The following is a 21,781-nucleotide window of genomic DNA, read 5'->3' on the forward strand; positions in this document are numbered from 1 at the left end:
CAAACAGCAGCTAACTTAGTTGCTATTGCCTGTGGCACTGATGTTAATCAAGCAACAAAAGACAGACAGAAAATTACTCACTACTTCAGTAGCCCCAATAAAGATTAATCAAAATGTATTTATATAAATAAAAATGTCTACTTGAAAGAATGAAGAATGTGGTATACAAGTTGTCATAAAAAATGCATAATTAGCCTATATAACCATTGGCATTTCATAGAAAAAAAAAAAAAACATGTTCTTGTTTCTTTATGAGAAGTGGTTTTATTTAATTTTAATATAAACGCATGCTGCGTGTCACAACAGTTAAATCTGTGTCTATCACAATAAAACCTTAATATCAAACCTATACTGTGAGTTTGGTCATTTTAGAGAAATATTAAATGCTTAATTAATGGTTGTAACTAAACCCATTAGATTGTAGTCGACTAAAACTAGACTAAAACTAAAACACTTTAGATGACTAAAATATGACTAAAACTAAATTGCATTTCAATCCAAAGACCATGACTAAAACTAAATCTAAATTTGCTGTCAAAATTAACACTGGTCTGCATCTTTAGACTGCCATCAACAATTTAGTAAACTTTTACACTATATTTTAGTATAAACAATCCATTACTGTTAATTGCAGAATTTTTAATTATGAGCATTTAAAGCTATATTTAGGACTGTAAAAGGTACAGATCAGAGAAAAGTTTGGCATGGAAGAAAGCTAAGTACAAAAGATCTTATGTATGAGCATATAAGGATAATTAGTGTAACATAAAGGCAGCCCCAAAGATAAGTGTGCCAAAAATAAATAAATAAATGTCAGATAATAGCCGTCATTACCTCAGAGGCCTTTGTAGACTTACCTCCTTCAGTGGAGGAAGAACAAAAGCCTCTTTTGGTAAACTATAATTATGGTTAAAATTATAAACAACTGAGTGCTTTGTTATTATATTGTGGCCAATATGCAATTGTACCTTGACTGTGTTGATCCATAGGGCTTTGTGGAGGACCCATGCCGCTATGCAGGGATCTCATGCCAACCCCCTTCATCTGGCCATAGTGCATATCGTCTCCTAACCCCTTCTCATGCATTCCCTCCATAGGCTGAAAAGAGTCAGGAGATTAGTCATACATGCTGCAGGCATACTGGCAACTTCAAACACATTTATTTAAAGCATTTTCCACTTTTGCATCTACTAGACAACTTTTGATCTATTTCAGTATAATCAGTGTTAAAAGCTATCCTCTACCTTATGCATTGGGTGCATGTCTTGTGAATAGTCTCCAGCCCCTTGACCTTGCAGAGCATGCGGGACACTTGGAGGCCCTGGGCTGGGGCCCATCATGCTGTGTACAGAGCCAGGAGAGGGGCCGGGTCCAGGGCTGGGCCCTAGGATGGGCCCCGGAGAGAGGCCAGCACCTGGTGAAGGACCAGCATGGGACATCCCAACCGGCGGCTCGTTGGGAGTGGACATCTATTGGCTGAGAATCTGTGGGAGAGAGCAACAAAAGCTTGACCCTAGTAAAAAAGTAATAGATTTAAAATGCCTTTATTTTATACTAAGTGTAGTTCAAGTCTATTAACACATTTACTGACATATCGCTTGAGACTTACGGATATAAAAATTATAAAAATTTCTTACTACTTGTACTACTTGTGCACAATGCACATTTCTTAATATTAAGCCTAAAATATGCTTTAATGTCACTATTGCTAAGGATTGAATGATCTTTGAATAATATCAGTGTTTAAATGCAAAATATTTAAAGTGTACATAAAGTATACTTGCAGAAGTTACACTTTAGCACAATCAAATATAGTTAAGCATATCTTTAGTTGGACTTCAGCACTACTTCCACAAAATTAAAGTGCATTAAGTACAAAATTAGTTGTTCCAATTTGGCAAACTTTAAACATACCAGTTTAGTATACTAAAAGTACAACTGCATGGTATTTTTATTACGTACATAATATGTACATGTATTTGTAGTATACTTAGCACGAAATAAATGTATTTTAAATACATTTTAGTACATTTATTTTTCATTTGGGGAACCTACTGTAAATGACTACTGTCCATATACTAAACATCGTTTGACTCCCAAATCAGTGTTTTTAATTTGCTACTCTCAAAATAAGCAAAACAGTAAAAAGTTAAATATACTGTATATATAAGTCAGATAGATTTAAAAAAAAAAAAAAAAAGGTCGAAATCAACTATAAAATTTGCTATTAAACTTAATATTAACAAATTAGGTAACACTTTACAATAAGGTGTCGTTTGTTAACATTAGTTAATCTATTATCTAACATGAACGACCAATGAACAAAACATTTCTTAATCTTTGTTAATGTTAGATAATAAAAATACAGTCATTCATTGTTTGTTCATTTTAGTTCACAGTGCATTAACTAATGTTAATTAATCTACAAACACAACTCGTGATTTTAATAATGCATTAGTAAATGCTGAAAATAACATTAACTAAGATTAATAAATTTTAAGTTTTGTTCTTTCTTAGGTTATGTTAACTAATGTAGTTAGCTAATAAACCTTATTGAAGTGTTACCATGAATTATATAAGTATGTGGCAAGTTGCTACATTGTTCATCAAATTCTGATTACTATATGAAACTATCTACCTAACCCTAACATCTGATGTTTTATCATGAAAATAAATAAGCCACGAGATGTCATGCGTTTCAGTCTCTTGTGGCTATTTGCATCATTATATATAAATAACCTGAAACCAAGTTCTGACATAATAAGGAAATATATGCAGCAGTATGATGATATTTCAGGATCCACATTTTGAGTAATGAATTTTTCCAGGGCTGGAAAACAACATTTTATAGTTTCCTGAATTTTACATGACTGTGGGAACTCTGATATTTATTATATGAAGTAGTACCAACAGGAAAAAATACAAACAATATTTATTAAATACATTGCATGGTAACATTTTATTTTAAGGTGTCCTTGTTACACGTTACACATACTTACTATTATAAAAACAATTAATTATGCATAATTACATGCAAGAAACCCTAACCCAAACCCTAACCATATAGTAATGTAGTTAATATTACTCAGTACTTAATTGATAATTACACTGTGACTAGGACACTTTAAAAAAATGTATTATTTTTATAATTAATATTTTAAGAAAACAATTAATATTAATAACATTATTAAACTAAATAATATTACTGTTATATTACTTTATTATTATTATTGTTACTGTTGTTATTAAGAAGAAGAAGAGGGGAAAAGTATAAGAACAGTCTCCCGCTCATATAAAGGGAAACATACAAACAGAGAGGATTGAAATAGAGTTGTTTGAAATTTAAGCAAACTTTTCCAGTGTTATTTGCATAACAATGACACGCGTTGAACTCTGACACGCCCACCCGAGCAGCGCTTCTGAAAATGTACAGGATCACAAGACGCCAATAATGACGGTAAGAGTTTAAAAAAAACAAACAAAAAAAAACATGCACAGGGTGAGATAGCGGTACTCTTTTATCACGTAACGACACGTTAACATTTAATTACACACTCTATTGAAAATTACAGTAATTATTCGCGTATCTATGAACGAGTTAAGTTCATTGACGCAAAACTAGGAATAAACAATCAATCCGTTGTTGAATGCACAAATGCGCTCATGCAGGCCTATGTTTACTGTCCAAAGCAGAATGACGAAAACTTTAAAAGAAACAACTAGTAATTAGAAGTGAAAACGTCACCCGTAATATTATAATACAAAAAGCGAATTTAAATATATATATGTTAACATAGAAGAATCATAACAATTCATTAATAAGTGCACATATAGTGCGGCGCAGAGCTTTAATTTGGAGAGTTGATCTGATCGGATCATGGCTTCCTCGACCTGCTGTCATGACTGTCTCCCCCTCACGCCATTGCAGTTTCCTGAAATCTCAAACTTTCTGGGACCTTCCCCCCACAGCGCACTACCAATACAGGTTTATTAACAGCTTTTCATTTTCCCGCCATTACAAACATATTTGCATTGTTCTAGGAGCAGTTTATTCACCTGCTTTCATGTTGTCAAAGTTAAAAGCAAGCAAGCAGTAAAGCCCCCTGTCTAATATAATTGAGCAGCAGCTCGCTAACCGTCTGTACAGTTATGTTAGCATGCTAGCCCGCTACATTTTATCAGCACAAAAATGCCAACAATGCTGCCCGCTGACATATATACATTAGTATAAATGTCCAAGCAAAGAGTATTTAAACTCAATTACCTTCTGCGAGGTAAACAACACAATAAAAGGTCTAGCACATTATTTCAGCTTCAAAAATATGACTGCCATATGTTGGTCCCCTCCCCCTCTGTTTTGCTGACAAGTTGAAGTTCGCGTTTTTTAGTGTTTTGTCGTTTCTGATTCGCTGAGAGCGCAGGAAATACAGTCGTCTCTCTGCTGTGATTGGCTGAGGAATACATCGATCACCTCGTGGTCTATTTAGGGGCGGGACCTTTCAAGTACACTTTCACTTCACAGCACCGAACGTGCTGGAACTCAGGGCGTTTGGGGACACACGCTTCAAAATCTTCACGTTTTCACACGTACAGGACCGAATGTGTTGTGTTCACGCCTGCATCGGTTCCTACCTATTTAAGGCGTTTTTTCCTGTCACTGCACTACGGAAGAAATGACACAGGTTCCGTGCATTGCATATTCATAGGTTGCATAAGCATGTTGTTGTTGTCGTTTTGGTGAACAATGCATTTTATTTCCCCTGTAAAAGAAATGTGATATATGAACATGTATTTCATACTTGAGAATTATTTTTCAAGTGGTAACAATAATTAACCAATTGTTGGACCGAAAATTTACTCCGCATGAAAAAAATAATAATAATAACTCCTCTGCTTCTGATTGGTTTATACACTTGGGGGGCTGTACCTGATTGGTTCCTATCTCTACAGCCCACCATCACACCTAATCATAAATATTTTAACGTCAAAGGCTTCTTAATTAGAACATACAGTAAATCCGAACTACAATTCCAATATCACCATATTTTTGCATATGTGGACCACAAAACCAGTCATAAGTAGCACGGGTATATTTGCAGAAATAGTCAAAAATACATTCGGGTCAAAATGATCTATCTTACTATTATGCCAAAAATCATTAAGGCATTATTAAGTAAATATCATGTTCCATGAAGATATTTTGTAATATTTCTATCGATAATATATCAAAACTTATTATTATTATTATTTTTATTAGTAATATGCATTGCTAAAAACTTCATTTGGCCAATTTTAAAGGCGATTTTCTCAATATTTAAATTTTTTGCACCCTCAGATTTCAGATTTTCAAATAGTTGTATCTCGGCCAAATATTGTCCTATTATAACAAAGCATTCATTAGTGGAAAGCTTATTTATTCATATATATTTATTCTATAAATCCTAATTTAAAAAAAAAAAAAAATTCTTACATATGACATCTAAAGAGTAACAAGAATGTCTAACAAAATGTTAAACGGTTTTCTAACAAGGTTGGGTAATGTTCATAAATGTCAGCTTATCAGGCAAGTTGTCATGTTTAGCTATTTATAGGCTACAGTTTATTGTTAGTCGGCCAAAATGGTTTCTTTTGGATGTTACTTTTTTTAGAATGATTAAAAATATTACATTTTTATGGTAAAATGATCTTAAATGCCTATCATAGGGTGTTTAATGAATAGCCTACGACTTAATAGACTGTTTAATGTGTACGGTTTAACGGGTAAATATCAGATCTTTTTGGTGTAAAATAAAAGTTATAAAACGGCAGTTTATAATGTAACCACACGAGGGAGGCAGTGTTCAAGCATTCAATGAGATTCAAGCGCAATCTAGGCCTATATGCAAATACAGCTACGAGTCGGTCAAAAGTCAGTTCATGGTGTTTAGAGGGTAATTCATGTGTTGTCACGAATACATTGTTAATTAATAATCTAATTTGCCAGCCATCATTGATTATTACTATGCAATAGTGCACACAAATATACAAACGAAATCACCTATTAAAAATAAATATAATAATAAAATAAAAATAGTTCATATAGTTGTCATTTAATGCAATAGTTTTCAGATTTGCTGTAATGTCATTAGACATAGCAATTGTGCTTTCAAATAGTTGATTTCAGCTGAGATTATAAATATTACTATACATTTTTATTCATGTTCTTAGCAAATGTTTTCTGAAATAAAGCACACTGTACGGGTATAGGAGAGGAATCAAGAGCTGAATAAACCTCAGATGTCATTAAAAAAAAAGTACCGGTGCAGATAGTGGTGTTGAGTGCTTGAGAGATGAAGGTTAAACCACAAAGCTCTAAAAACAACAGTATAGTGCTGTCATAGTCCTACACTGCTGTTTAGCAAAATGAGAGAGCTGCTTACATATTGTATACTTATTTATTTGTTTATTCATTCATTCATTTTTCAGAACCAATGTTCTGCTTGAGAAAAAATGATAGCAAAAATAATAATTTTGTTGTTGTTTAACAATGGGTAATTTAAAAAAAAACTAAAACAAATAGGCATTCTTCTATTGTTGTATTCAAACCAAACAATACAAGTAAGACAAGACAATTTGCCAATGTCCGATTGGCCTTCAGCTGTACCTCAGGAACTTATGCAAATCAGTTTGCATTCTATTGTTCTGAATGGAAATAGTTCTTAATCTTTAATGGAGGAATATGATTTTATTGCTATGGTTAATCTGGCTTTGAATACTGAGTGAGCTCTCTGGTTTATTGCATTTCTGTTGTGTTGTTTCTGCTGTAAGTTAAATGCATTAGGTATAGAAAGTAGTAAAACGTTGATGCTGATCATATCTTGTTTGCAGAGGAGCATTTCTAACAGGTTTTAGTTATGATGCCATTAACATTGTAATCTGGAATCCTTAACATTTATACAAAGCCAAGATTAACCTGATTTATTTAAAAAATATGTTTTTTTATATAAAATAACTGAAATTGAGTTCAATTCTACAATGAATTAAAATATCTAAAACATATTGAATTGATACATTTGCCTTTTGGATAGTAATCATGTATTTACAAATTGTAACAGCAGCCCTAACAAAACGTAATTTGGGTTGCAGTGTAACCTTATCGCCCATCAGCTTTCGCTGACACCTGGCTGATGCTATCAGGTGAGATAGACATGTTGTTGAATGTGACCTCAGTGCTGGAATGACAGATTGTATTCTTGTGGTTGTTTATCGTATCAAGTCAATTCCAGCCGCATGTTAAAATAAATGACTTTTTGTCACACAGGTGGTGATTTTATGTCCACTGTTCACACAGAACATGGTTCAGGGTTTTTAACAAACAACAAAGAGAGAGAGAAAGAGAACTAAAACTTCAAACGATACTGTGAATTATATACAGGTTGATATTCAAGTTTAATATAAAATGTAAAAATAGTCATACTAGGCAAAGCATTAGAATTACTATGCACTGTCCACTAATATTGTTGTGTATTCTGTTTTTTTTTATCAACAGTAGGCAGATATGTTAAATGAATCAAATTAAATCGTGTTGGACTGCAAGGCACGAACTAAAGGTTGTATTTGAATAGCCTTTGGACAGGTAAACAAAGTATATGGTTTTGGCTCTGTCTCTGCTTCCTTTCCTCAGTAATCCTTTATTTTCTTGCCATTTTCAAAAAAAGGATGTGTGCAAGGTTCCTGAATGTAAATTCATCCAAATAAAGCCACCAAATAACCTGAATGGTTAGTGCCTCCACTTCAGATTCACTGGTCAGGAAAGGCCAAACCAGCATTCATTTGACATGGAAAATGACCAGTGGACAGTGGTTTCAAAATCAATTTGCCTTAAAACCATTACCTCCTCAGGCTGCCCACCATGAAATTTGCCCACCGTCCAAATTAGGGTGTGCGTAGTCGCCTAACCTGTACTCATCCTATAGCCAGGTGATCAGTCACTATACATATTTGAATTAGTCAAATATGTTAAATGACACTTAGCAGCTTAATGCCAAGTGATTAAATCACAATACACCTTCTAACTACCAGCTCAAATGAGCACAACAGTGTAATCACATATAGGCTTTTAGCTTTATGGAAATGGGCCTTACAATAACAATCCCATGTGCATTACAACAGGGCTGAGTGTTTTTACAAATAGACAATTTTAGCTTCTTGTGGGCGTCATATGAACACATCGGTTATTAGTCGCCCACGGCAGTATCGGCATTCACCACGCTCTGTGTTTGCACAGCGGCCACAGCTAAATATATATATTGTAGATTGGAGCGGCTTTCATGGGCTGATTTGGCTAATTGCCTGTGTTTTCCAGGTGTGACCCGACCAAAGGCACGTTATATTTAGTTTTACATGTGACATCTGTTTCGGGGGCTTGTTTGTTTTGTACGTGGTGCTGTTGGTATTCTGAGCGTCCCAGGTGGATAACTTTCCTTATTAAGCCTTTCGTATTTAAATGAAGCCACGCGGCAAAGGGGTCTGTCGTGAGCCATCGCACTTTTGAATTTTGTATTATTGACACCCAATATGCCTAAAACAAATATCAGTTTGTGGAGGATACTTAAATGTTTGAATATACTCGTGTCATGTTTCAATGCACGACACTTGCTGGCTCCAGGCCTTTTTGTTTTTCAGGGATAAGTTGTGGCCTAATGAACTGGAGTTATTTTTATCATCCTGCAGACACTATATATGTCTGTTCTTGTGGAAATAAAACATCCAGAGATACAAATGAACCTGTCAAGCACCTCTAAATCTGACTTCTTCAATCTAAGCATTGTCCATTTTGTCCATCCATGGCAATAAACGGTTTCTTAAAGATCCCTCTTGGCCAATTGGCCACTTCCTTTTCTTTTCATCTCACACACTCTGGCCAGTGTTTATTTGCCCTTCTGTCATCCCATTGAAAGTGGACCTCAGCCAGATTTGTCCGCAGGTGTGGGACACCTTCCATCACTTGACTCTTTAATTTCGCCGCTCCGGTACTCGATTTGCAAACCCCGGGATTTTTAACTGCCTCCTGGGACCGGCATCTGATAAAGAGCAGCGCTGGAAATCTTTTTCCAAGATGGTGCGGGATTCCAGAGGGGTCAAGATATAGGCTGGGGGGAAGGAAGCGCTGTCAGTGAGGCCTCTTTGTAGTTGCCTTTGTTGCAGGTGTTCTGCCACTCACTATTATCCTCTGCTGTCTATTCATCATCTTTACCTGCGTGACATCTGCTAAACTAAGACACATTACTATCAAGGAAGAGACTCTGCACTAAAAATACAGAGAATTGACCGAATTAGAGGTTTGGCAGATAGTTGTTAAGAAGACTAAACACGGATCCAATTTCTATCTATAAACACTGATTTAGTTTATAGATATATAATGTATATAATGAGTAAATCCATTTATGGTCATTTTACACACATTTTGCATAAAAAAAAAATGGTATATAAAATAATTCTGTTATAACATAGTTGAGACTTATTTTTTACAAGGTCTGGTTTAAAAAAAAATCCTGAAAACTAAAATGTATTGGTGATTTAAAAATCAATTGTTTTTGCCTATGCATGTTCTTTCCATTTATGTCTTTTTATTTATTTATTTATTTTTTTTATTGAGCCCTGATGTCCTCTACCGAGGATATAGCGTAACTTATGAATGAAATATCATTTAATTATTATTATTATTATTACATTTTATTAATGCTCTAAACAATGTAATGTGAAAAACACTAATTTTGTACTAAATTCTTTTCCAAGGTCTCAGGAGGTTAAAAACCTTAATTTCTTTTCGACTGAAGAAAGAAAGACATGAACATCTCTGATAACATGGGGGTGAGTAAATTATCAGGAATTTTTAATTTTAGAGTGAACTAATCCTTTAACATAGTGAGGTTCAGTTGTTATGCTTAATCTATTGTACAATGGATATTTATACAGCACAGATACGGTCAGGATAAACTACAATGGCAGCCTCAAGAACTAAATCACTTCTCAACAACTTTCTATAATTTGTCAACTAAAATGTTCATTAATTCCATTGAATTTTATGAGTCACTGGCTTTCTTAGTCTGGAGCCCTGAAAAGAGTGTGTTGGTTTTACTGTCTTGCTTCAAATCACGATGAGCTTGGCAATTTAAGCTCGCAATGTGTTTTTAAGTTGTCACACTGAATACTTTAAACTCCTGAGGGATGATGTCAGCAAAATACCTGACTACCACCAACGACCTACTAGCATCTGGGAGTAGTTAGAGCTACCCTTAGTGTCAAGTGTGTGTGTGTGTTTGTGTATGTGTGTGAGAGAGACAGTAATGTTGAAGCGTCAACACACACGCTATAGAAATTAAAACGTAAATCTGTGCAATATCTTGATATCTTGAACATCTGCAGTGTCCATACATACACACGCCATGCACGTATGAATAAAAGCAATTGCACATCCTGTCCGGCCCTCTGAGGACTTCTGCCGGATTAAGATATTGTTTTCAGAGAGTAAGACAGCGCAAGACCGGTCAGTGTCTTTGGCCGTTCTGAAGCATGTAATGAATACAGGCCGTAGAGGAGGCGTTTCATGCATTAGCTAGTCATATCAGTGGAGATCTCAGGTTTTCAAAACACTTTAGCATGACATGAAGCTTGTGGTATGTGAGAAACTGTTTTGGCCTGACTTTCTATCTTAATTTGTCAGTCTCATATTCTCAGGGGCCAAACGCTGACGGCCATAAAGGAGCCTACTGAATCATCAAGGCACCAAATGGATGGCAGTAAAAGACAATTAAGAAACGATCGCGCCCTGGCGTTGAGTAAACCAAAACCACTCCGAAGAAGGCAGATCTGTCGTATCATCGACAACTTGAGCTGGTCGCCCCTTTGCATGCCACATACAGTAAACATTGACCTTTTCCCTCTTAATGCTATGCATGAGTACACAAGCGCTGCGCTCATCGGTATGCAACGGGCTTATCTGACAGGCATGCTTTGTCAGACGCGTGTGATTTGATACAATGTCTCTGGGCTTAGTTCGTTTTCGCAGTAATGACAGATTAGTCCCACGTAATTGCCTCTCAATTGACTGTAGACATAACAGCGCTTGTCTTTTTCTGACAGAAGCTCGGATGCCATGTGAAGGCGTAGTGAATAAGTTAAGTGTTTACCCCTCTAAACTCACGGTTCAGGTATTCTGCTCAGCTTTGTTGAGCTGCCACTGGCAGAATGACAGTTGCCCCATCTGTAATTAATTTCTGATTCCTATGTACATAGACATCATTGCGTACGTCCTTGCCCTCTCACGTTAGCATTCAGAAGGCAAATCTTTGTTTTCATTTTTCAGCATTGGAAACACAATGAAGGGGTTTTTGCTGTGTAGGACGGGTGTGTATGTAACTTTTTCACCTTGTTTTATGCTCGTGATGACTTGTTGCGGGAAGAGAAGTCATCAGGTGAATGGCATTTGACATAAGGCCTTAGCAAACACTCACCTGCAACAACTAGTATATGACAGAGCTTCTTTTCTCATCAGATTCATTCAGGTAAAGTTCACTATGACCCTTGATACTGCTTTACATTCAGTTACAAACTACATATTGCGGATATGAACTAAATGATATTGCGGATATGAACTAAAACCTGCTAACAAACATGCTCTAAGAACGTTTTGCTACAGTTCACATTAAATTATGAAAAATTTATTTATGAATAACGCTCAAGATGTCAATTTTTTATTTTTTTGTTTTTAGTTATGAAAACAATAGAGAACACAATAAGGAATGTTGCATTTTATCATTTTGCAAACATTACAGGAATGCTACTTTTGAATGTTCTCTGAATATTCTGAAAGTAATTTACTGTTAAAAAACAAAAAACTGGTCCCACTTTATATTAGGTGGCCTTAACTACCATGTACTTACATCAAAAGAATAAGTACAGTGTACTTATTGTGTCCATATTTTATTGCAAAACACATTTGCTGCTATTGAGGTGGGATATGGGTAAGGTTAGAGACAGGTATGGTAGTATGGGTAGGTGTAAGGGATGGGTCAACATTGTAATTATAAATGTAATATCAGGAATTATTACAAATGTAATTACATGCAGGTTTTTAAAAAAAATATATAAGTCCAATATAAAAACATATGTACACTCTAAAAATGCTGGGTTAAAAGCAACCCAGCACTGGGTGATATATGGAAAAATCCAGTGACTGGGTTATTTTGACCCAGCAGTTAAAACTACCCAATCTTCTGGGTAGTTTTAATTACCCCCCTATACTACTGCTTAACAATGACTGTATTTCCTGTTTAAAATGAATGTAAAAATTAACATTTATTAATATGTTCAACAAATAAACATTTATTAATAAGTTAAATAAATAATTTAAATAATTTAAAATGGTTAATTAATAAACATTTTACATGTTAAACTTTCAATTATTGCTGATGTGTCTGGTAATGTATGCCATGTGTCTGATTTTTAATTTACAAGCTAGTTTGGGTCCATTTTAAGCCATATAGTTTGTTGAGTTAAATAAAACTACCCAAAAGTTTGGGTTAAACATTTAACTGGGTCAAAACAACCCAGTCACGGGGTCGATTTATGGGGTATTTATTACAACAAAATACTTTTTCAGTCTTTCTACTTCAAAATTCCATGTTTAACTGAATGGGTTACTTGGTGATTCTTTGTAATAATTGTGAAATTTACTGGTGATTTTTCCAAATGGAAACTTTTTTCCTCCATTTAAAAAATTATAACGTCCAACTGAAAAATGACGAACATTTAAAATGTTTTAGAAAAAAAAAGTTCCACCAGCTATGTATAAATATTTTTTTTTGTGCTAACATATTGAGAATATTGTTAAAGACCATGACTGTAACCATATAACTGTCACCCGTCCCCTCAGAGGGTTTACAGAGAAGTTTACTTCACTATATTACAATTAAATCCTAATCTAATCATGACAAACTATATATATATAACTATATAAGACTCAAATAGATATTTTACCACTGATGTTTGTTAAAATTATGTAGAAACAGTAATAGATTAATTTATGACAAGAGTGCACCCCAAAATTCTATATCATAACAGGAGTTCTGACCTTTGTCACCAAAAGTCTTTTTTCGTTGGCTTTTTCCCTATCAATATATTAACTGAAAGGTAAAAACCTCAAAATTCATCCTCTGAAACTCATTTTAAAATCGGACCATGGAAATGGTGCTTCAAAATTGTATTACAAAATGTATTTGTTCATGAATTATAACAATTGATTAGGGATAGTGCATTTTAACGTCAATGTTCAAAAATGGGGTAGACAGTTAAAGGGTTAAACAAGCATTCTATTAATGTTACTGGAAGAACATTTGTTTATAAAATTGAGAGAACCTTGAACGTTAGTTCTGAGAACATTCTGTGTTAGCTCAGAAATGTGTTTTCAGCTTCCTCAGCTAATGAATATGCGTTAACATATTATTCATAATCAAAATTAATATTCTACAACCTTCGTTTTGTCTTTTCTTTAAAAATAAAAATGCTTAGCTGTTAGTGTAATCATGCGCTGGAGTCAGACCTTTTCTGTAATCGGTTCACAATGCTATTTCCCGTTGTCTGTCGGATTTTTGTCGATAAATCAAACACGTGAATGTTCTAAATCTGTAAGATGAACGGTATTTCCAGGGCAGCTGCCCCTCGATGGAAACTAACGGTAAAAGTTGACACCTGTTTTCAATGAAACAAGTGGTCGGGTCTCCAACTTGTGCAAAATAATAAAACCGTTCTGGCACAAAAGGTAATCATATACTCTTCATCATAAATGCATGGGAGATTCTGACAGAGTTCAGGCATGGTGAGATATGGCTAGCCCTTTTAGGAAAAAAACTCGCGTTTACTATGGGCCAATGCATTGCAAGTAGAAAACAAATGCAGCTGACATTTACTCACATGTGACATGAAATACAATTCAATTATTTGAAGAAATTGAGACAGTTTTCATTTGTAGACATATTTCAGAATAACATCTGAGCACATTTTCAAGTCGGATTGGCTCAAGCATAATATTTGTAACAACCCGCACTGGATTGGCGAGTTGTTTCTATGCAGGCTATATATAGTGTTAAGTGCTGGTATTCAGTTCATTGTGATTTTTTTTTTAACAAAACATAAAAAGAGAATTATGTGCTAGCTAGTGGTAACTTGCCCACCCTTCACAAGAGAGGAGTGTTTCCATGCTGTTGAAACAACAACACCCACTTGAAACAAATTTGGCATTTGACTGATATGACTGATTTGTGTTTCTCAATGGAAGGTGTTGCAAAGTTAATACTCTTTCTACCACATTCTGCTGATTGACACACTTGAATAGAGTTCACATTCTGTGCTTCATTTGTTGACCTAAATGCAAGCTGTGGGTGCACCTGTGTAGTTTATCATTAGTGTTTTATCTGCCGAATCCAAAATATGCTTTTCTGCGGTTGATTGCTTGAACACAATAATGGGTTATTTTGAATGTTTGGAGATTTAAAATTCTTTATGCTCAGTTGCTATTTTATTGATACTTGCACATACACTGTTTAATTTAATGTTTAATTTAATTTAATTTCTGAGTAAAGTTGTTTCTACACCAATTTTTTGGTGTGTTTAGTTTTTTTCTATTACAGCACATATTACTAAATATTTGCACTGCATTGTGGCATAATAATGTAAATGGCTAGTGATTTACTAGATCACACTTTATTTTAAGATCAAATTCTCGCTATTAATTAACTATTAACTCTGACTTTTGCCTCAATCAACTCCTAATTACTACTTAGTAAGGTAGTTGTTAAGTTTAGGTATTGGGTTATTATAAGTACTAATTAAATACTAATTCATGCTAGTAATATGCATGCTAATAAGCAACTATTGGTCACAAAACTAAAGTGTTAACAAGGGTTCTTGTTTCAGTACTGTTATAAAATGTATTATTATCAAATATCATCTGTCTTAATATCAGTTTATTTTTGTGTAGTATTTAATGATCTGTTGTAAGTGTAAACTATGCAGCTTTTTACCTCGCATAAGCTTCTTTAAAACGGTTGACCCATGTGCTGGTCAAGGTCAAATCCATGAAGTCACAAACCAAACACAGTGCACCCCCATTCTGCTCAAGCTGATTATCTTTTCCTCTCCTTTTACCAAGCAGCAACATCCCCTCGCAGCCAGATCTCATGTGTCCAAACTCCAAACAGTCGTCATGAGCTTTTCTTTTGCCTTTCAATGGCCGTGGCGCTCTACAAGTCTCAACTTTACCTGGTAAGTGTGCACAAACAGAGAGAAACTTCCCCTGATTGTCTGATAACAACAGATCTGCTCTCCACAGATGTCTGATTCAAAGTTTAGGCTGTCAAGATGTTATCATTAATCATATCGACCCTGTCACACACATTACTTTTATTTCTCATCCATCACAAGTTATTACAGGCTACAAATGCAGGGTTGCGCTGACTTGTTGTTTCCCAGTCACTGATCCAAGTAACTCATTTATAAAGTTTTGTTACACTTTATTTTAAAGTGTTCCTGTTAAGTCTTATTATGCAAAGAAGTACTGAATAATATTAATTAACAACATGTACTTACTACAGGCTTACACTGGAAATGACAAAGCAACCGTTGCAAATCTTTTGAACTTCGTGTCAGTACATCATAAATAGAATTAATCATCATTTTATTTGTCCGCATCCAGTGTAGACAGCATCACTGATTATAAAATTGTCTTTTGCCGCATCGTTTCGCGCGCTCGCGTCCGTCATAGCCACGGTGTTATGGTGTGTTCACATCAAACACAAAGCAAAAAGGCACACACTCGCTCTAGATTACTCACAGGATGTTTTTTTTATTACTATAATATGAATTTCTCGCTAGAAGTAACATCAAAAGTGCAAAAAGTTGATCGGAAACATACATTTACACACAAACTGACCACCAAATGTAACTTTCGGATGCCCTCTTTATTTTTTTGCTCAACCATCATGGAATGGAATGCATGGGATTGTGGAATATCAAAGGCAGCGAAGGATACATCTATGCTGCCTTCAATAATCGACATGATGAAGGTATCACAGGAAGGCAGGCAGTGAAGCTAACACTGGATTCGAACGTGTCTTGATGCATTCGTACCTTGAAATGTGTCTTACGAAAGCAGCATTTTTCAGTTTTCGGATGCAGCCATTGATACATCCAGTTTAACATGTCCGGTTGATTCTGAAAATGTAGAAAAGCATTATGCGTTGGTTTTATTCACGCGAGTGACACGGAAAACATCCCACGAGTAATCTATAGCGATAACGCAATGAGAATATTCACTTCACGTTTGGTGCACACAGCATTAAGGTCTAGTTTAGGGTTATTTGTTTGGATGTTTAAGCTGTGTTTAAAGACAATGTTATTCTTTTTTTCATTTGTAATCATTCATTCATTCATTTTCTACCTGATCTCATGACGTATGCGTACCTGTGGGAACTTTTTCACAAGACGCAAAATACTTACCAATAAATACATATCACTGCAGTTTCCAACAGAAATGAACACTAGAGGCAAGCACTTGTAATCGTTTTCGTACACAGTTATGATTGCAGCTCTATATGTTTCTCTTTCCAGACATAACAAGCTTGCTCGGTAGCTCAGCTGGCATGGAATTGGATGCGGAATCCTTGGGTTCAAATCCCGTCAAAAACATGACTCACAAAAAAAAGATCTGAAAGATGAGAGATCGAAAAACAAGCTAAACGGCATTCTTCCAATTGCATTTTTACATCACATTAGCTTTTGTTCATACTTTCGGGTAGGTTTAGGTGTAGTGCAGGTGGTACGCTATTTTAAAACGTCACGCAGCTTTAAAATTATAGCGCCACTCAACAGACATTTCAAGTCAGAACTGTGGTGACACGTACAAAACCAACGTGCAGTGTTGGGAAGTAACTAGTTACATGTAACGAAATTACGTAATTTAATTACAAATAAATGTAATTGTAATTAGTTACAGTTACTGAGAAAAAATTTGTAATTAAATTACAGTTACTTTTGAAAAATGCCAGTGATTACAAAGGGGATTACATCTGAATTTTTTCACACACCCACCCCCACTTACAGATTTAATTGACCTCTTTCATAAATTGCATTGGCTGCTCTAAAATGAGACACCAATGTTTCAGGAGTTTAGGACACAAAATGCCTATGCTTATGCTTATTCGATAACTGTTTTATTTACTATTTGGGTTTATGCATAAACTTCATTTTTTAAGATTGTTTTTTCCAAGGCATTGTTAGATGCTAGTGTTTTCTGTCATAACTATGCAAACATTTGATTTCAAACCCGGTATCATAGCTATTAAACTATTTCTTGTTATGATGTTATTTATGTTATGATCTTGTTATGACATATAGCGCAACTGCACTCACGGTGACCCGAGTTCGATTCCGTCTCGAGGTCCTTCGCAGATCCCGTGCCCCTCTCTCCTCCCAGCTTTTTCCTGTCATCTCTTTACTGTCCTATCACAATAAAAGGCATAAAAAGCCCCCCCAAAAAAGTACAAAAAAAAAAAATTCTGAATTTGTGATGGCTGTGCTTTAAATTAAATTATTACACAGCTCAGGCTCATTAGGAGCAACTTAAGTCAGTGCTATATGCTTGATAATTTTTCTTGGCGGAACCTTTGCGTTTGGTTAGCTAATAAAATATTAAAGCTTAATTCAATATTATGTGGACAATTTCTTAATTCTGTCATCCTGGTATCGTGGACTTGCTCTATTGTTTCATACAAACGCAGCTGCTGCCATTTTTTTTTTCTTTGTACACTGTAATGAATTATAAGTTAACTAACAAACTAGTACTACTACTTATTTATATGGTGAAATGTTGTGTAAGAAAACTGGTATGACTGCACTGTATTCCTAAAATGTCTAGTTTGAACTTGCCATTTGCCAGAAACTGATTTCTTCATGGAAGCTTTGTGTTGAAATATTTCAACTTAGATAAGTGTTTCATGTCTAATAATTTTGACACGAAACATCTAATAATCTATCAAGCAGCTGTGTAATAAGTGAGGTAATGTCCATAATGTCCAGCTGATATCGCAGAATAAAAATGTATATTATCCCTTACTTATTATAATCTTAATTCAAGTGATAAAGGATTTTAAAAGTCTGACAGTAATCAGTGTTGAACGCTACTGTAAGTTTAACTCTGCCTGGTTTAAATGTTTCAAAATCATTAACAGTTGAAAATATTAGAAATTTAGAAAAGTAATCAAAAAGTAATTAAAAGTAATAAGTTACATTACTTTAATTAAGTAATTGAAAAGTTACAGTACTTATTACATTTGAAATAAAGTAACTTGTAATCTGTAACCTATTATATTTCCAAAGTAACCTTCCCAACACTGCATATGTGCGTTCATCTGTTCTGTGCAAAATAACTCTCTCTTTTCGCATCGAGTATGTCACGAAATGTACATGGCGGTATGTATTTTGCGTCTTGCGAAAAGTTCCCACAGGTAAGTTTGCGTCATGAGGTCAGATTGTACATTTTGCTCACATACCCATCCAAAACTGCAGAATATGACATGTTTGCTTAGCCAACAGATGTTAAATACAAAGTTTAATGATATATCCTACTATGGCTAATTTATGCTGACTGCCAAGATCTTGTTAAATGAGCTGTGCTTGGTTTTTTGAGAAAAATAGTCATTATGTGTTGTTTTTCTTTTTTTATATAGCCTATATTTTTCTTGTAGCGCATGGAGTGACATAAGAAGATCCAGAATCAGTCACCTTTACATTATACCCGTACAGTGTATTAGCGCTGTATTCATTAACTCTCAGTTCACACAGAGTTCACAGTGCTCTGGCAAAACCAAGGAATCATGGGTCACAGGAGTTGACTTTCAGCTAAACCACAGAAGATGGGCTGACTAAATATTATGGTTAGCTATATAGAGTATGTTGTGGGAATGTTAGCATGTCAGTGTGAATGGACCTAAAATGCCAATGTAGAACTGCTAAGAATTGCCAGTCTCAAGAGACACATTGAGCATTAGCACAGTGCTGAAAACGAATGAATGAACGAGTGATCTGGAATGTTTGGGGAACACATACGAGTCAATGCAAGTCCCCCAAGAAAACACAATCCGCTCATGGAAATGAAGGAACCCAATCCAAGAGTACTTAGACAGGCGCCATTTTTTCTAAACAGTGATTAAGTTCTATCAAATATCAGCATGGATCTTAAGTGCTTTTCTGATGAAAGGTCTCCCGTCTTGATCCTCCTCATATAAACTTGTGAAATTGGATCTTTCAAGCACTTGGGTAACAATTAAGCTCTTGCAAGGTAACCATTAGACAACTCCAACACACGATGGAGCCTCTTTACCTAATTTTTTTTTTTTTTTTTTTTTTTTTTAGTTACTTTTATTGTTTGCCCCTCAGGCATCGTTCACAAGGTTTCACTGACAGCTACAAAGACAGGAATTTGTGGCAGTTAATCCGGTAGCATAACAGTACTTTTTTTTACAAAGCGATGTCTAAACAAATGTCTTCAAATGGAGTGGTTCGGTAACCCAGGCAGGCCTCATTCATTCCTAGGGCAACAATTACTCCCCGTAGACTTTGCTAATCCTGAAATATGGACCTGTGACTAATGTTGGAATTTAGCAAGAAATCAGCTCTTGTTTCACAAGGCTTTATTGGAATAAAGCGTGATGCGGTTCCTGTGATGAATGGGCCCAGGCAAAGTGACTGGGCTGGGCCTCTGCCTCCTTGTCTTTCACTATCACTTTAGTGCTAGTGCTGATTGGAAGTGTCACAGAAGCATGTAACAAGCCTCTTCAGCTCATTGCCAAAGAGATAAGTTGTCATGTCAACAGCAATTCTATACAACGTACATCTGAGATATGTTGGATGTGTTTGCTTTCAGAAGAGGCATAAAGAGCTTTTTTTTCTCTTCAGCGTCCTTGAACCTAGACTTCTACAACTGAGGTGGATGTTGAGAAAAAATGTGTATTTTATTTAGTGTTTGAGCTATTTTGAACTTGCAAATAGTATTAGAAAAGATCAGCAAACATTCTCAGCTTTCTGTTTTCTCAACACATTGTGAAATCTGTATGATGAAATTTGTCCTTCACATGGAATTTCCGATTGAGTGGTAAATGGTTAACAATGGTAAATGTAAATTGTAAATGTAAGTTTGAAAATGTATAAAAAAAAACAGAATTACATTGCTTTTATGCTCTGTTTTGTGCAGCGTTGAGCCTTATAACCAATCGAACGAATTTCTGATTAACTTAGGAATGCATCAACCAATCAGAGGCACTTAGATTAGTCTGCGCTGAAAATGCTGGAGCTGTTGATTGCACACATTCCCTCATCATAAACAACACAGTGCAGATTCGGGGTAAATAAAACATGTAAAAAATGTAAAAACATTTTGCATAATGTGCACTAGACTAGACTAACGTCATGGGCCGATATGTTTGTCACAAACAAAAACCTTTTATATTGTTTTCTATATTGACATTTTGAATCATTATGACAATATAAAGATCAATAATCTACAATAATGATTTTTGCCATAATTCTACAGTCCTAGAGCTCCTGTTTTTTTGTTTGTTTGTTTGTTTTTTTACATGTATAATTTAGATAAGCTACAATTTTAAACAGTTATTGAAAACAATTTAAAATATTGATTTTATAATTGTTAGTAATTAGGTAAATTCAAGTACAAAAAGTTGTTTCAACTTAATATAATTTGTTACCCCACGGCCTTAGTTTTTTTTGTTGTTGTTTTTTTAATTTTTTTAGTTTAGTCAATTTGAAATTTAAGTTACTTGATGTTAATTTAAGTGACAACTGGAATATTTTAGTTGACTAAACAAAAAAAAAATTAAGGCAGCGGGGTAACATATTAAAGTTTAAACAACTATTTTTATTTTTATTTTTTTTTTTACAGTGTATTTGACATTAAAGACAATATAGTATAATGATTACAGTAATAAGGTGCTTATAAAATCCACTCAAGAATGTAAAAAAAAAAAGCCCCTGGAAATAAATTCCAAGGGGTAAATATCACCCCTTAATTGAAAAGTTCATTTCTGACCCTGATGTGATTACACCTTATGTGTACTGTTTCTTTATTGTTACTATTTTTATAGCTGTCTCTTAACTGATACAGTGACAATGCTGTAATTCTGTAGAAAGTTGACCTTTTGAAAAGTGCAAATACGTAGGCAGACCAACAACATCACACTAAATGCTTTTTCCTGAAATAACTGACATGACGTGTACTGTTTTGGTTGCCATTTAGCAGGCATTTTTCATCCAAAGTGACTTAAAGCACACTTACTGCGTGGCCCGCTTTGCCTTTCCCTCAAGGGCACTAAGATGACAGTTACCGAATTACTATTACATGGAACTGGAGCTGTTTTGAACCATTAAATGTTCAAATATTTGAAAACTATCACATTATTGACAACTGTCTCTAGAAGTAAACAAATGTAATTTTTTTAAAATGCATGCATAATCAGCTTTTAGAATTTTTGTATAATTTATTTAGCAATTTATCATGTCATAATTTATTTATTTTGATCTAATTATTTGTAGTATTGTTAACTGGCTTCATTTGTTGACCAAATCCATGTTTTTCAGCAGAACTTAATTAGAACTCGAATTCGAATAGTTTGAATTTGAATTAGTTTTCAAATTAGAAGCAGGCTTTTTTTGGTAACTGGTATAATATGTG

The 21,781-nt window shown here is 34.8% G+C and overlaps 1 protein-coding gene and 1 long non-coding RNA gene across 2 annotated transcripts in view; one reads left to right on the top strand and one right to left on the bottom strand.

Moving 5' to 3' along the window:
- Nucleotides 1-4,374, bottom strand: part of smarca2 (SWI/SNF related, matrix associated, actin dependent regulator of chromatin, subfamily a, member 2) — a 67,134-nt gene extending 62,760 nt beyond the window's left edge. The window contains 3 exon segments of the mRNA XM_051108718.1: nt 969-1,098; nt 1,245-1,484; nt 4,265-4,374. Coding sequence (XP_050964675.1) covers nt 969-1,098; nt 1,245-1,469 — 355 coding nt within the window. The 5' untranslated portion in view covers nt 1,470-1,484; nt 4,265-4,374.
- The window catches only part of LOC127164694 (uncharacterized), a 36,657-nt gene continuing 17,831 nt past the window's right edge, over nt 2,956-21,781 (top strand). The window contains exons 1-3 of the long non-coding RNA XR_007827691.1: nt 2,956-3,457; nt 9,778-9,852; nt 15,194-15,303. This is a non-coding gene — a long non-coding RNA (uncharacterized LOC127164694). The remainder of the gene's footprint in view (nt 3,458-9,777; nt 9,853-15,193; nt 15,304-21,781) is intronic.

This window comes from Labeo rohita, chromosome 5 (assembly GCF_022985175.1).
Source record: "Labeo rohita strain BAU-BD-2019 chromosome 5, IGBB_LRoh.1.0, whole genome shotgun sequence".
In the NCBI taxonomy this organism is placed as follows: domain Eukaryota; kingdom Metazoa; phylum Chordata; class Actinopteri; order Cypriniformes; family Cyprinidae; genus Labeo; species Labeo rohita.